This window comes from Bison bison, unplaced genomic scaffold (assembly GCF_000754665.1).
Source record: "Bison bison bison isolate TAMUID 2011002044 unplaced genomic scaffold, Bison_UMD1.0 scf7180017864483, whole genome shotgun sequence".
Taxonomy (NCBI): Eukaryota; Metazoa; Chordata; class Mammalia; order Artiodactyla; family Bovidae; genus Bison; species Bison bison.
In genome coordinates, this window is record NW_011495043.1 from 1 (window position 1) to 12,330 (window position 12,330).

Below are 12,330 nucleotides of genomic sequence, written 5' to 3' on the forward strand. Positions count from 1 at the left end.
TCAGAACCTGAGGCCGTTCAGCTGGAGAATTGTGGGCCCAGGGTAAGAGGTGGGAACCAGGGCCTAGACACCATCAGGGGAAGCAGAATGTGTGTGTGCTTAGTAGCTCAGTCGTGTTCAACTCTTTGCAACCTCATGGACTGTGGCCCACCAGGCTCCTCTGTCCGTGGGATTCTCCAGGCACGAATACTGGAGTGGGTTGCCATGCCCTCCCCCAGGGGAGCTTCCCAACACAGGGACTGAAACCAGGTCTCCCGCATAGTAGGCAGATTCTTTACGGTCTGAGCTATTGAGACACCATAGAAGCAACTTAAATGACAATCGAAAAATGAATGGATAAAGAAGATGTGGCGGGGGCTTTCTGGTGGGACAGTGATAGGAATTCTCCTGCCAATGCAGGGGACACAGGTTTGATCCCTGGTCAGGGAAGATCCCACATGCCACAGGACGACTAAACCCATGCGCTTTGGAAGCCCAGGCAAACTAGAGCCGGTGCTTTGCAACAAGAGGAGCCACTGCAATGAGAGGCCTGCGCACACCCACCTGCTCTGTCTCCTGAAGGCTGTCCTTGTTGCCCAGGAGGTTCCCTGGATCCTGGGGCCGAGACGCTGTAGCTCTTACTGCTCATCCTCTGACATTTATTCTCCTTCCCCCTTCAAGGAACCTCACACTGATCAGAATGGCCATACTGAAAAGTCTATGAGTTTGAGTAGGCTCCGGGACTTGATGATGGACAGGGAAGCCTGGCGTGCTGCAGTCCATGGGGTCACAAAAATTCGGACATGACTGAGCGACTGAACTGAACTGAACTGAAGGAGGCAAAAACTGTAAAAACAGGTACCAAAGTTATTACTGGAGACATACAGAAAGAGTTCGTTTATTTAAGAGGGAAGCAAGGCGGAAATATACACCCAGAAAGGAGTGCAGGCGTCCTGAATGAGCAATACAAAGAAGCTAGGCTAGGGATTTAACATACACATGCATGTCTCTATCTTCCCTGGTGGCTCAGTTGGTAAAGAATTTGCCTGCAATACAAGAGACCCGGGTTGGATCCCCGGGTCAGGAAGATCCCCTGGAGAAGAAAATGGCAATCCACTCCAGTATCCCTTGCCTGAAGATTTCCATGAATAGACGAGCTGGCCGGTTACAGTCCATGGGGTCCCAAAGAGTCGGACATAACCGTGTAACTAACCTTCTTTCACTTTCACTTCCATACATGCATCTTTTCTTCCCCAACTCCCCTCCCATCCCCACCCAGGCTGCCACATAACGTTGAGCAGAGTTCTATGTGCTATACAGTAGGTCCTTGCTGGTTATCCATTTTAAATAAATCAGTGTGTGCATGTTGATCCCAGACTCCCTAACTATCCCTTCCCCCCATCCTTTCCCCCTGCAACCATAAATTCATTCTCTAAGTCTGTGAGTCTCTTTCTGGTTTGTAAGTAAGAGCACTTGTAGCACGACGTTTTGGATTCTGAGTATGAAGGACCTCAGAAGGTGTTTCTGCTCCTCTGTCTGACGTATGTCGTTCAATATGACACTCTCCAGGTCCATCCATGTTGCTGCATAGGGCATTGTTTCATTCTTTCTGAGGCTGAGAAATACTGCCCTGTGTATATGTCCCACATCTTCTTTGCCCATTCATCTGTGGGTGACGTGTAGGTGGCTTCCAGGTCCCGGCTACTGTGAGCAGCGCTGCCGTGAACACAGGGTGCACGTGTCCTCTGAGACCATGTGTCCTCAGAATCGCCAGGGACATCGAATCCCACAAGATGGACAAAGGGTGAAACGTCATGACGTCTCTTGGGGGTTAGAAAACAAAAATCTTAAATACTTCAAGTTTCCTGGAGTACTGAGATTTTTATTTAAATAGCACTAGCATAATAAATAGGCTTCCCCAGTGGCTCAGATGGTAAAGAATCCACTGTCAAGGCAGGAGACACAGAAGACGTGGGTTCAATCCCTGAGTTGGAGACGTCCCCTGAGAAGGAAACAGCAACCCACTTCAGTGTTCTTGCCTGGAGAATCCCATGGACAGAGGAGCCTGGCAGGCTACAGATCACGGGGTCACAAAGAGTTGGACACGACTGAGCGACTAACACAGCGACTAAGCATGATAAATTATTAAGGGAAACAGTCGTAAATAAAACTATCTTCTATTGAAAATAGGCTGAGGTGATTTCTCCAGACGCAGAAACAATCCCTGAGTCCTGTAATAGCAGATGGTATTTTTCTTGCAATATCATTTGCAAGAACGAGGTCACGAGGCAGAGTCTATTATCCACAAACTAGAATACGATGAAAAATGTCCTGTTTGTGGAGCCTTCTTCAAGGACTTGAGCATTTCCGTGTAGAAATTCCATCACTTAGCACCAGGAGGAAATGGTGAAATAAATTGTTTCTGTTTTTTGTTTTTTTTTAGAGACACTGAGTGGGATTTCCCCAAATGTGATAAAGCCCATGAGGTGATGCATCTACTGTGTCACCGTAACCAGAAAACAGACCCAGGATTCATGGGGTCTGATCTCCTGGATCTAAAGTGAAGAGCAGGAGAGAGGCAGACAGAGCACCTGTCGCGCTTCCTGGGAGCACCGTCTCCTGCAGAAAAGAAAGACATGTTGGTCCAAGAGGCTGAGGAACTCCTGTCACTTTCCTGGGGCTGCACCTCTCCAGCCCCGCCCTCACTGAGGGGCTCCTATGTCCTCCACCCCCACCCCCACCCCAGGCCCAGCAGCTTCTTGTCACCTCCTCCTTCCTTCCTGCATCACAGAGGCACCCCAGGCCCTGACACCCGCTGCTCAGGCTCAGGACTGAAGCCAGTGAGGAATCAATCTGCTCCCTTTACTCAGGTCCGGATCCTCCCTCAGGGGGGCCTAACCAGGGAACAGGTCCGGGGAGGAGGGGCGTTGCTTCCTGACAGCCTTGGGGGCTGCAGGCAAACCTCCTTCCTTCACTCCCCTCTAGCCTCTGAGCCAGCAGCACACACAGCTGTCAGGACCAGGGTCCCTGCCCCCCATCTCTTCCTGGTCCCCCCAGCTGGGCGCCTCCACCCCAGCTCAGGCCCACCATCCCCAGGCACTTCTGCTCAAGGCAGGGCCTCTCAGTGATGGAGGCTCTGGGTCCCCAGGAGGCTGCTGACGTGCAGGCCACAGGCTGAGTCCGAACTGTTGCTGCTCCTGGAGCACAGGCCTGGCCTCAGGCCTTCCCACAGTCTTTGCTGTGGGGCTCCTGCCTTGCTTGCTTGACCCAGGCCACTTCCTGTGAGAACGGGCCTTTGGAGTTGGGTCTGCAGTTCTTGCTCTCGGGTGATAGGTGGTCTTATCACCCTGGTCATTTCCAGGGTGAGGAGGTTCAGTGAGGGGCAGAGGTTGGCTGGGATTCACCTTCCCCATCCTCACTCCAGGCCCTGTGCCCCTGCCTTCCCTCTGAATTCTGCCCTCAGTACCTGCTCCTGGAAAGGACTCAGCCCAGGAAGACAATTATGATGAAACTGCTGAGAAGCACGGGGAGGATACAGGTGACGTGCTTGGTGGCTGTGGCCGTGGAGTTGACTCTGAGGGGAGCTTCAGTTGGTGATGCTGTAAGGAAAGTGAGAGTGAAGCCCTTGTTCCTACCCCTAAACTAAGCAGATGCCTTCTCAGCCCCCCTGACCCAGGTACCCCTACTATGCAGCCTGTTTGCACCCACACATGGAGGCCCTTGTGACAGGTCCTCAGGCGAGACGGGAGGGAGGGAGGAACCCGGTCCCCATGGGACTCTGACAGCTAATGAGTAAGCAAGATTTCCAACAGAGCCACTCAGTACTAATGTGACATCAGAGGTGGTGACATCAGGATGGAGTCCTCAGGAGCTGACAGCAGAGGTGCTATTGACAGATTTCCAGAAGTAGGATTGGTGACATCTAAAAGAAGGTTCTGGAAAGAGGGAATACTAAGAAGGAGATTGGAATCATAGAGATGCTCTCATGTTTAGGATCAGTGAGAATCCATGTTCAATTGTACAAAGGCCTGTGCTGTGAGGAGAGACGTCAGGAGCTGGAAGAGGAAGGAGGATTACAGAGCATCCCCGGGGGCATTGTTCTCCCAGGACAGCTCACCTCTGACTGATCATTTTCACACACACAGAGGGGGGGTCCATGTCACCGTGAGAGAACTACCACTTTCTCCTACTCTTCTCACTTACCCGCGGTCTTCAACATTTTCTCCCAGCGCAGCAAGAAAGTGTGATACCAGCGCTGACAGTCTCCCATGGAGACCTTCTTGAAGAACTCCATCACAGCTCTGTCATTTTCCCATTTCTCTTTCATCCGTCTCCCTTTAGAGTGAACCATTGTCCAGTATCCATTCTCCGAATCAAAGAGGAGGCACAGTTGTCCATTGAAGCCAAACTCCCAGGATGCACTGGTGTGTCCATTGTCTTCACGCCAGCATGTCATCCTGGCCTGCAGGGTGAGAGGGCCTGACCCCACCGAGGAAAAGAAAGAACTCAGCCTCTGAGCTTGAGAGATTCTTTGCCCAACCTGGGTCCACATCCCCTGGGCCCAGCTAATCTGGTCCTAGTCTCTCCTGCAACAGCTGCTCTTTCCATTGGACTACTAGGGAAGCACAATATCCAATTTTTTTTTTTTACCCGAAAACAGTGGATGCAGCTAAGCCCCCAGTCTACTCCTCCTGCATTTGAACTTTCGAACTCACCCTTGTCTATGTGTTTCTCCGGTATAACGTCAGGCATCTGCTCCTTGAGCAAGTCTCCAATGTCTTTGAGTGTGTTAATCTGTGTTTCCCACGCATTCATACTTTTCACTTCCTCTCCCAATGGACTCATGTACTTGATCTTAGCTCTACCACAGTCATAGGAGAGAAAGACCTTTTGATCAACTTCTCCTTGAACCTCACACCATGGCTGACCATCTCTGGGCCGAGGATCGATGGTGACATTATAGGAAAGAGAATGAGCATCTGTGAGGGCAAAACACAGTGAGGGTGAGGTTGGGGAAAAAGACCCTGAGGCCCCTTCCCCCAGTTATGTGAGAGCAGAGTAAAGTGCAGGGCTGGGCTGACAGAGCAATGACACCCCACAACACACACCATACAGCCAGTGCCCCTCCTCTCCTTGTGGAGGAGGAGGAGTCCCCTGCCTGGCAAATTTCACACATCCTGGGTGCGTCCCCTTGTCCACCAGGTCAGTTCTCAGCATAATAACCTTTGCAGAGACGTGCCAGGCTGCTATGCAGGAAAAGCCTAGATGACAGAGGACTGTCAGAATCTAACCCCGTGTCCTGTGAGAGATGGGGAGCCTGAGGGGATGCTCCTGAGGAAGCAGGATGACAGGGAGAGGGGCAAAGAGGTGACGGGTGAGCACAGAACCCCAAGTTGGAGAAGGAAGAGTTTATAATTACGGATCACAGGACTTAGCAAGGCCGGGGAGATGCTCCTGATCTCCCACTAGGATGGGTCTTGGAAGCCTGGAGAAAGGCCTAGCCCACATGGCATGAAAGAGAAAATCCAGAACTTCCGAGGCAGGTGGTAGAGGAGGGGATCAAAGGCTCAGAGAAGTGAATCTGCCAGGGCAGACACGGTATGAAAGGACAGGAAAGTGTGCAGGCCACCAGGCGCCATGGGAAAGCCTGATGGATTCTATGGAGCCTGAGAGGAAAGCATGGATGAGAAGCATCTCCAATAGCTCAAGGATGACTTTTGTGGAAACCAGGGATGGTGATAGGAGACCGTGTTCCTGTGGGCTTCCGGCAGGAACAGGGATGGAAAGTGGGGAAAGATCAGATTCCAGGTGGAGTATTGTATGTCAGGAGCAAAGTTGGTACAATGGTCAAAGTCATTAGTGAAAGTCAGTCAGTCGTGTCTCACTCTTGTGACCCCCATGGACTATACAGCCATGGAATTCTCCAGGCCAGAATACTGCAGTGGGTAGCCTTTCCCTTCTCCAGAGGATCTTCCCAATCCAGGGATCGAACCCAGGTCTCCCACATTGCAGGCGGATTCTTTACCAGCTGAGCCACAAGGGAAGCCCAAGGATACTGGAGTGGCTAGCCTATCCCTTCTCCAGCAGATCTTCCCGACGCAGGAATCAAACTGGGGTTTCCTGTGTTGCAGGTGGATTCTTTACCAACTGAGCTATCAGGGAAGCTGAAAGTGATTAGAGAGTCCCAATGCCAGCCAGGGCCTGACTGCAGAGAGTACAATGCTGGCTCATAGCACAGGGTGATCCTAGAGGCAGAGAGATGGTCAGTGAACCTGGATGCAAACTGCTTGACTGAGAGACAGAAAACAAAGAGAGACAAACACAAGACTGGATGATCAGTAGGCTGAAAGCAGCCATCCCTACCAAACATCCCTACCAAAATCTCCAGAACTGAGCTACTTCTCAGAAGGCATCACCAGAGAAAGAAGCCACGTCCCAGTGAGGACGGCCCTTTCATCACCACAGCAAGTGCAGAAGTCCTTCCATACTCTCCCGATGAGCCACATGGTTATTTACTGGGGCAACTAACTCCAATACTTTGGCCACCTGATGTGAAGAACTGACTCATTGGAAAAGACCCTGATGCTGGGAAAGATTGAAGGATAGAGGAGAAGGGGACGACAGAGGATGAGATGGTTGGATGGCATCACCGATGCGATGGACATGACTCTGGGAGTTGGTGATGGACAGGGAAGCCTGGCAGGCTGCAGTCCATGGGGTCGCAAAGAGTCGGACACGACTGAGTGAATGAACTGAACTGAACTGGAAGTGCAGAAGTAGAAACTACTCCCACATTCATTAGACCCAGTGTGTTACTAACACCACGCACAGGAACAGTAGCATGATCATGGCCCCCATGCTGTGAAGCGATGCTCCAAGGACCAGGCAATTAATAGACACCTGTGCCAGGTCCTGCTGACAGTGGTTATCTCTGGGTCCACAGATCCACTCAGTGTCCATTGCACATGTCCTGGGCTTCTGACACGAATGCACAGTCTGTGTTGTTAGTAAACTACCATGGGTGAGGTACCATAGTCGTGGATTCCACATTCATTCTTCTCACCCTGACTCCCCATCCCCCGATAGTACATGGAGACAGTATCATCTCCTGGAGGAAATAATGAAAACGAGTACCAACCTACAATCTCCCTAGGCCTGCAGAGCTGTGGTCCCTATCTTATCTCCACTGAATTACCACTGAGGTCCTAGGTTCCCTCTAATGGTACATATGACACATTCCAGGCTTCAAGACCCTAGGTCTCTGCTGCAACTGCTGTCCTGGCACAAAGGCAGTCACAATTGATGAATGATGAGTGTGGCTGGACCTGCTTCTTGGGCAGATGACCCAACAGAACCGGTGACATCATAGCTTCCCGTGTTCAGAAAGGTGCTACATGCTGTAGGTGGCATTTTGCTTGGAGGCTCACAACACAGACTCCTGGTGTCCTGAAGAAAGGACATACCACTTGCAGTGAGAAAGCCCATACCATTCAGTGCGGCTCCTGGTATGGTCCTGGGGCCTGGCAGAGACGAGGCCTCTGGTCATGGAATGTCAGAGTTGCCCATCATGATCTGGGTTCACCAACCCCAACCATTAGTTCAGATAGGCCAGCCGTCATAGGATAGAAGTGATTATGTGGCTTGGCATAACCAGGGCTACAGGGAACAAATAAGATGTGCCAGCAGGTCACCTAGGCCTGACACCAGAGTTGATACAGGTGTGCTCACATCTGTGGCTTCATGCAGTATCCCCTACGGCTCCTTGAACCAAGGAAGCCAGACTATAGCAGAGGGGGTGCATTAGCCCATAACAGCCAGATCCACACTCCTATCACAGTCCCACCACCAGAAGCTACAAGGCAGGACATGGTAAGTTTCTGGTTCATAAACAGACAACTGAGGCAGCTCTTGGATGATTCTCTATGGGATGGGTCACTCATTACTGGGGTCAGAAACGAGGACAGTGGACAAGTCTGGTTCTCAGTTGATTTACACATTATATTTGGCTCCTGCTGCTCCACAAACATGGAAGCTCCTTTTGCACCCAGAGACAGATACCAAATTGCCTAAAGAGACCTTGAGATTTACTATCTTCTGTAGAAAAAAATCTGTCAACTCCTACCTTAATCAATAACCATTATAGGCTGCTGCTGTCCCAATTCCTAGACACTATGAATGTGGGACCAAAGGGTAGAAGTGGGGATGCCCAGCCTCACCCTCGAGCCCTGTGTCACACTCTGGGAAACCCTGTTCCCGTCCCTCCTAAGTTAGGTCCTCGGGGCCAGGTGTGGGGGGGTTTGTTGGGTGAGTTATCAGACAGAGGGATAAGATGCCAGTTGAGAGAGGGCATGTTTAGACTTTCTCCAACTAGCTGTTGGAGGCCCTGGGCTTCTTGGGACCATGGACAAATGGGAAATAAATGGTCTCGTAACCAAAACGGCTCAAGGGCGCCTTAGTGGGAAAGACCTCCCCCCCTCTCCCCCCATGGTCTCTGTCTGCCTCTTGTTTGTAGAAAAGTTTCAGTCAGCCAGGCCTCCTGTGAGTCTCAAAACAGTGGTTTACGAGTTAAGGATTAGAACATGTGAAGATGGAGAAAGGAATACTCCTTGTGCTGGGAAACTGGTAACAATTTAGACTGTGACCAGCCACATAGCAGTGTCATGAAATTACCAGTTCCCTGAAAGATAACAAAGAGCTGACACAAGCCTCAAGTTGTTTCCACAGGAAGCAGACCCCCAGCACAGAAAAACTGCTGGTGGCAAGCACGTAGACCCCCAGACTTGTTGAAACCATAAGCTTGGTGGTGCTCAAACATTCGCCTTGTGCCAACCACCCTGACTGTGCTCAAGACGCTGATGTGCCCCACAGCAGCCACCTCTGCTCCCTTTCTAACCTGGAAACTTAGAGGTGGTCTGAGAACATTAGGTCACTATTTCCCAGGGCTCCTGAACAAACCAGCTTCTCCTTTTCCATCACTTATTAACTTCACCAGTGGTAGGATCTGGGTCATAACCAGCTTCAATTAGTAACGGCCTGAACTGTGTGGGAGGAGCTTTGACTCCAGGGACGCGCTGATCAATGGCTAGGCATTGAGAGCCTTCCTCACGATGCATATGTAATTTTTTTTTTAATAAACTGAATTCTTTAATTTTTTCAAGTGTGTTTAAAAATCCATTTTATACTTAAGCCAGCCTTGAAGATAAGCACATAATCTGTTTACTTTTTTTTTTTACCCAACAAAACTCAGGCACCCATTCTGTGCATAGCACTGTTCTAGGTGCAGTAAAAGGGATTCTTAACCTTAAACCATGAGTGTACCTTCTGGAACTGTGTTATCCTCCTTTTCCAGAAAGTAAAAATAAATAAAATCACCATTGTTTACTACTGACCTGCCCCAAATCCACTTCTGGCTCTGAGAACTGCTGCTGCTGCTAAGTCGCTTCAGTAGTGTCTGACTCTGTGCAACCCCATAGACGACAGCCCACCAGGCTCCCCCGTCCCTGGGATTCTCCAGGCAAGAACACTGGAGTGGGTTGCCATGTCCTTCTCCAATGCATGAAAGTGAAAAGTGAAAGTGAAGTCTCCCAGTTGTGTCCAACTCTTAGCGACCCCATGGACTGCAGCCTACCAGGCTCCTCCATCCATGGGATTTTCCAGGCAAGAGTACTGGAGTGGGGTGCCATATGCTAGGATCTGCCAAATTTAAGATGTTTCAGTGAATTCCACTCCTACTTTCCCCAAAGTAAGAAGGCAGAACTCCTCTTTATTTAAAAAAAAATTTAAAAGGCAATTTTTCATGAAAGCGTAGTTTCTATTTCTATTGCATTTTTCTCTTTTTTTTTTCCTTCTAGCTTTTAAGTTTTCTTCCTCCAATACTACCTTTTCCTGTACAAGGCAACAGCATTTTTTCATTTTTCTTTTTCTAAGACAAAGTATTCTATCTTATAGACAAATAATTCCCAAGACTAGTGATAAATATTTAAAAAAAGAAGAAGAAGAAAGAAACTTAAGAGTTTCCCTGGTGGCTCAGCAGGTAATGAATCCACCTGCAATGCAGGAGACCCCAGTGCAATTCCTGAGTCAGAAAGATCTCCTGGAAAAGGGAGAGGCTACCCACTCCAGTATTCTTGAGCTTCCCTGGTGCCTTAGATGGTAAAGAATCCACCTGCAATGTGGAAGACCTGGGTTTGATCCCTGGGTTGGGAAGATCCCCTAGAGAAGGGAAAGGCTACCCATTCTAGTATTCAACCCTGGAGAATTCCAGGGACTGTATAGTCCATGGGGTCGCAAAGAGTCAGACACGACTGAGCAACTAAGCCCAGCACATTCAAGGGTGAATCAACTACATTACTTTGATGAAGTAAAAACTAAAAAGCACTTGGCACTAAGCTAGTCCAAGTATTTGTGCTGAAACAATTTTAAAAACTATTTATTTTATAACACTGTTTAAAAATTTCTTGGTCAAAAAATTTATACAAACATTTTCAGTTCAACCTAATGAAAGTGATATCTAGAAAATATTCCACATCATTAAGTCTGTCTTAGAAAGTTCAGATGCTATGGCATTCCTAAGGCACAGTGTTCTGGAAGACAATGTGCTTCTGCGGTGCTGGGTGATGTATGTGACTGGCCGGCTCCACGTGGGCCTCAGCAGGCACCGTCCCCCTGATGCTGGGGGACTGTGAGAGGACAGTCAGACACAGACCCCCAGGGCTGCATGGAACCCTGTGAGACACTGGGCCAGCTGCTGGAACTGGGCTTCTCCTCCAAATCTAAGGCCCAGCACAAGCCATCACAGCAAATGGTTCATCAGGACAGTTGATAGGCTGGGCTATTTGATGACCTTCTTTCATATCTCTAAAGAGTCGACATCCAGGTAGGGTATTTGACCCAGAGCCATGAGCTCCTACACTATCACTCTGAAGGCCCACACATCACTAGCACTGGAGAACTAAAAAAAATTATTTTTTTCATATCTATCTTTTTTTGGCTGTATTGGGTCTAAGTTGTGGCACTTGGGATCTTTTTGCAGCATGAAGACTCTTAGTTGCAACATGCTGACTTCTTAGTTGTAGCATGTAGGATCCAGTTCCCTGACCAAGGATCGAACCAGGCCCTTTCATTGGGAGTGTGGATTCTTAGCGACTGGATTACCAGGGAAGTCCGGAGACCTCATTCTTAACCAGACGTTCATGAGCCATCCATCGATCCCACTTTTTCATTGTCCCCCACACAGTGAGAGTCCATGGGGAATAAGATTCTGGAGAGGGGCTATCTGTACTCTTAACTTGAGGTTGTCATCAATGGCAGAGCTCCTAGCAGCCAGGTCTTTGTGGAGGACTTCTCTTCTGACCAGGTAATCCATTCCACAGGCAATCTGACCTTGTGGACCAGGTCCTGTTGAGAAATTGCCTGAGGATTACTGGCCTCTACTAATTTGTGCTGCAGGCTTCCCTGGTGGCTCAGACAGTGAAGAATCTGCCTGCAATTCAGAAGACCCGAGTTTGATCCCTGGGCTGGAAAGATCACCTGGAGAAGGGAATGGCCACCCACTCCATTATTCTTGCCTGAAGAATTCCTCGGACAGAAGAGCTTGGCGGGCTACAGTAGATGAGGTGGCAAGAGCCGGACAGGACTGACTAATACACACAGAGACACACAATTTGCAATGCTGTGAAAACTATTTATGATTCTCCCAATTCGTGTAAGGCAATATCATGAGGGCTTTTCTCTTTTTTCTATACACATAAGGGAAATAGGAGGAAGATTTCTGTGATGAAGATCTCATAGCTTGCAATGTTCAGTGAATATCATTGTCACCTGAATTTCAGAAGCTTAATCTCTGTTTTTACAAATGATTGCTATTTTTTATTTGGATATTTTCCATCTACATAAATCCCATGGAAAATACGCCCTAAACTACCTTCTTGGAGTACATCCTTTCCGTGGATAGAGTTATCCTCTCCTTGGATATTTCGATATCCTTCACCTTAGCTCTGGCCTCCAAAAGAGGGGCACTTCTCAAGACACTCCTCTACCCACCCACAAGGTAGGATAACGGGATGGAAGTACTATTGTTGGGTGTGTCTCCTCACAGATACTGAGTCATCTGGGACATGGCTGAGACAACCCTTGGGAACTACTGGACACTGATGCTGTCTTCCAGTTCAATTCTTGTCATACTATGAAGGTGCAAAACAGCTAATATTATTACTACAAGAAATATAACTGCACGGCAAACCCCTGCGCTGATATAAAACACACGGGTAGAAGTAGCTGGAGCTGCATAAACAGGATCATAAATAGTTCTGCTAGTGGCTTTGTCTAAGACCGAAGTTTTTTGTAGCACAT

At 49.0% G+C, this 12,330-nt stretch overlaps 1 protein-coding gene and 1 pseudogene across 1 annotated transcript in view; both read right to left on the minus strand.

The window, feature by feature from the left end:
* Positions 1 to 2,055: 2,055 nt before the first annotated feature.
* The window catches only part of LOC105004807 (NKG2D ligand 2-like), an 11,794-nt gene continuing 1,519 nt past the window's right edge, over positions 2,056 to 12,330 (minus strand). The window contains exons 2-5 of the mRNA XM_010862534.1: positions 4,695 to 4,958; positions 4,183 to 4,458; positions 3,446 to 3,578; positions 2,056 to 2,598 (exon numbers count right to left, since the gene is read on the minus strand). Of these exons, the coding sequence (XP_010860836.1) occupies positions 3,463 to 3,578; positions 4,183 to 4,458; positions 4,695 to 4,958 (656 nt within the window). The 3' untranslated portion in view covers positions 2,056 to 2,598; positions 3,446 to 3,462. The remainder of the gene's footprint in view (positions 2,599 to 3,445; positions 3,579 to 4,182; positions 4,459 to 4,694; positions 4,959 to 12,330) is intronic.
* On the minus strand, positions 10,673 to 12,316 carry LOC105004824 (annotated as a pseudogene).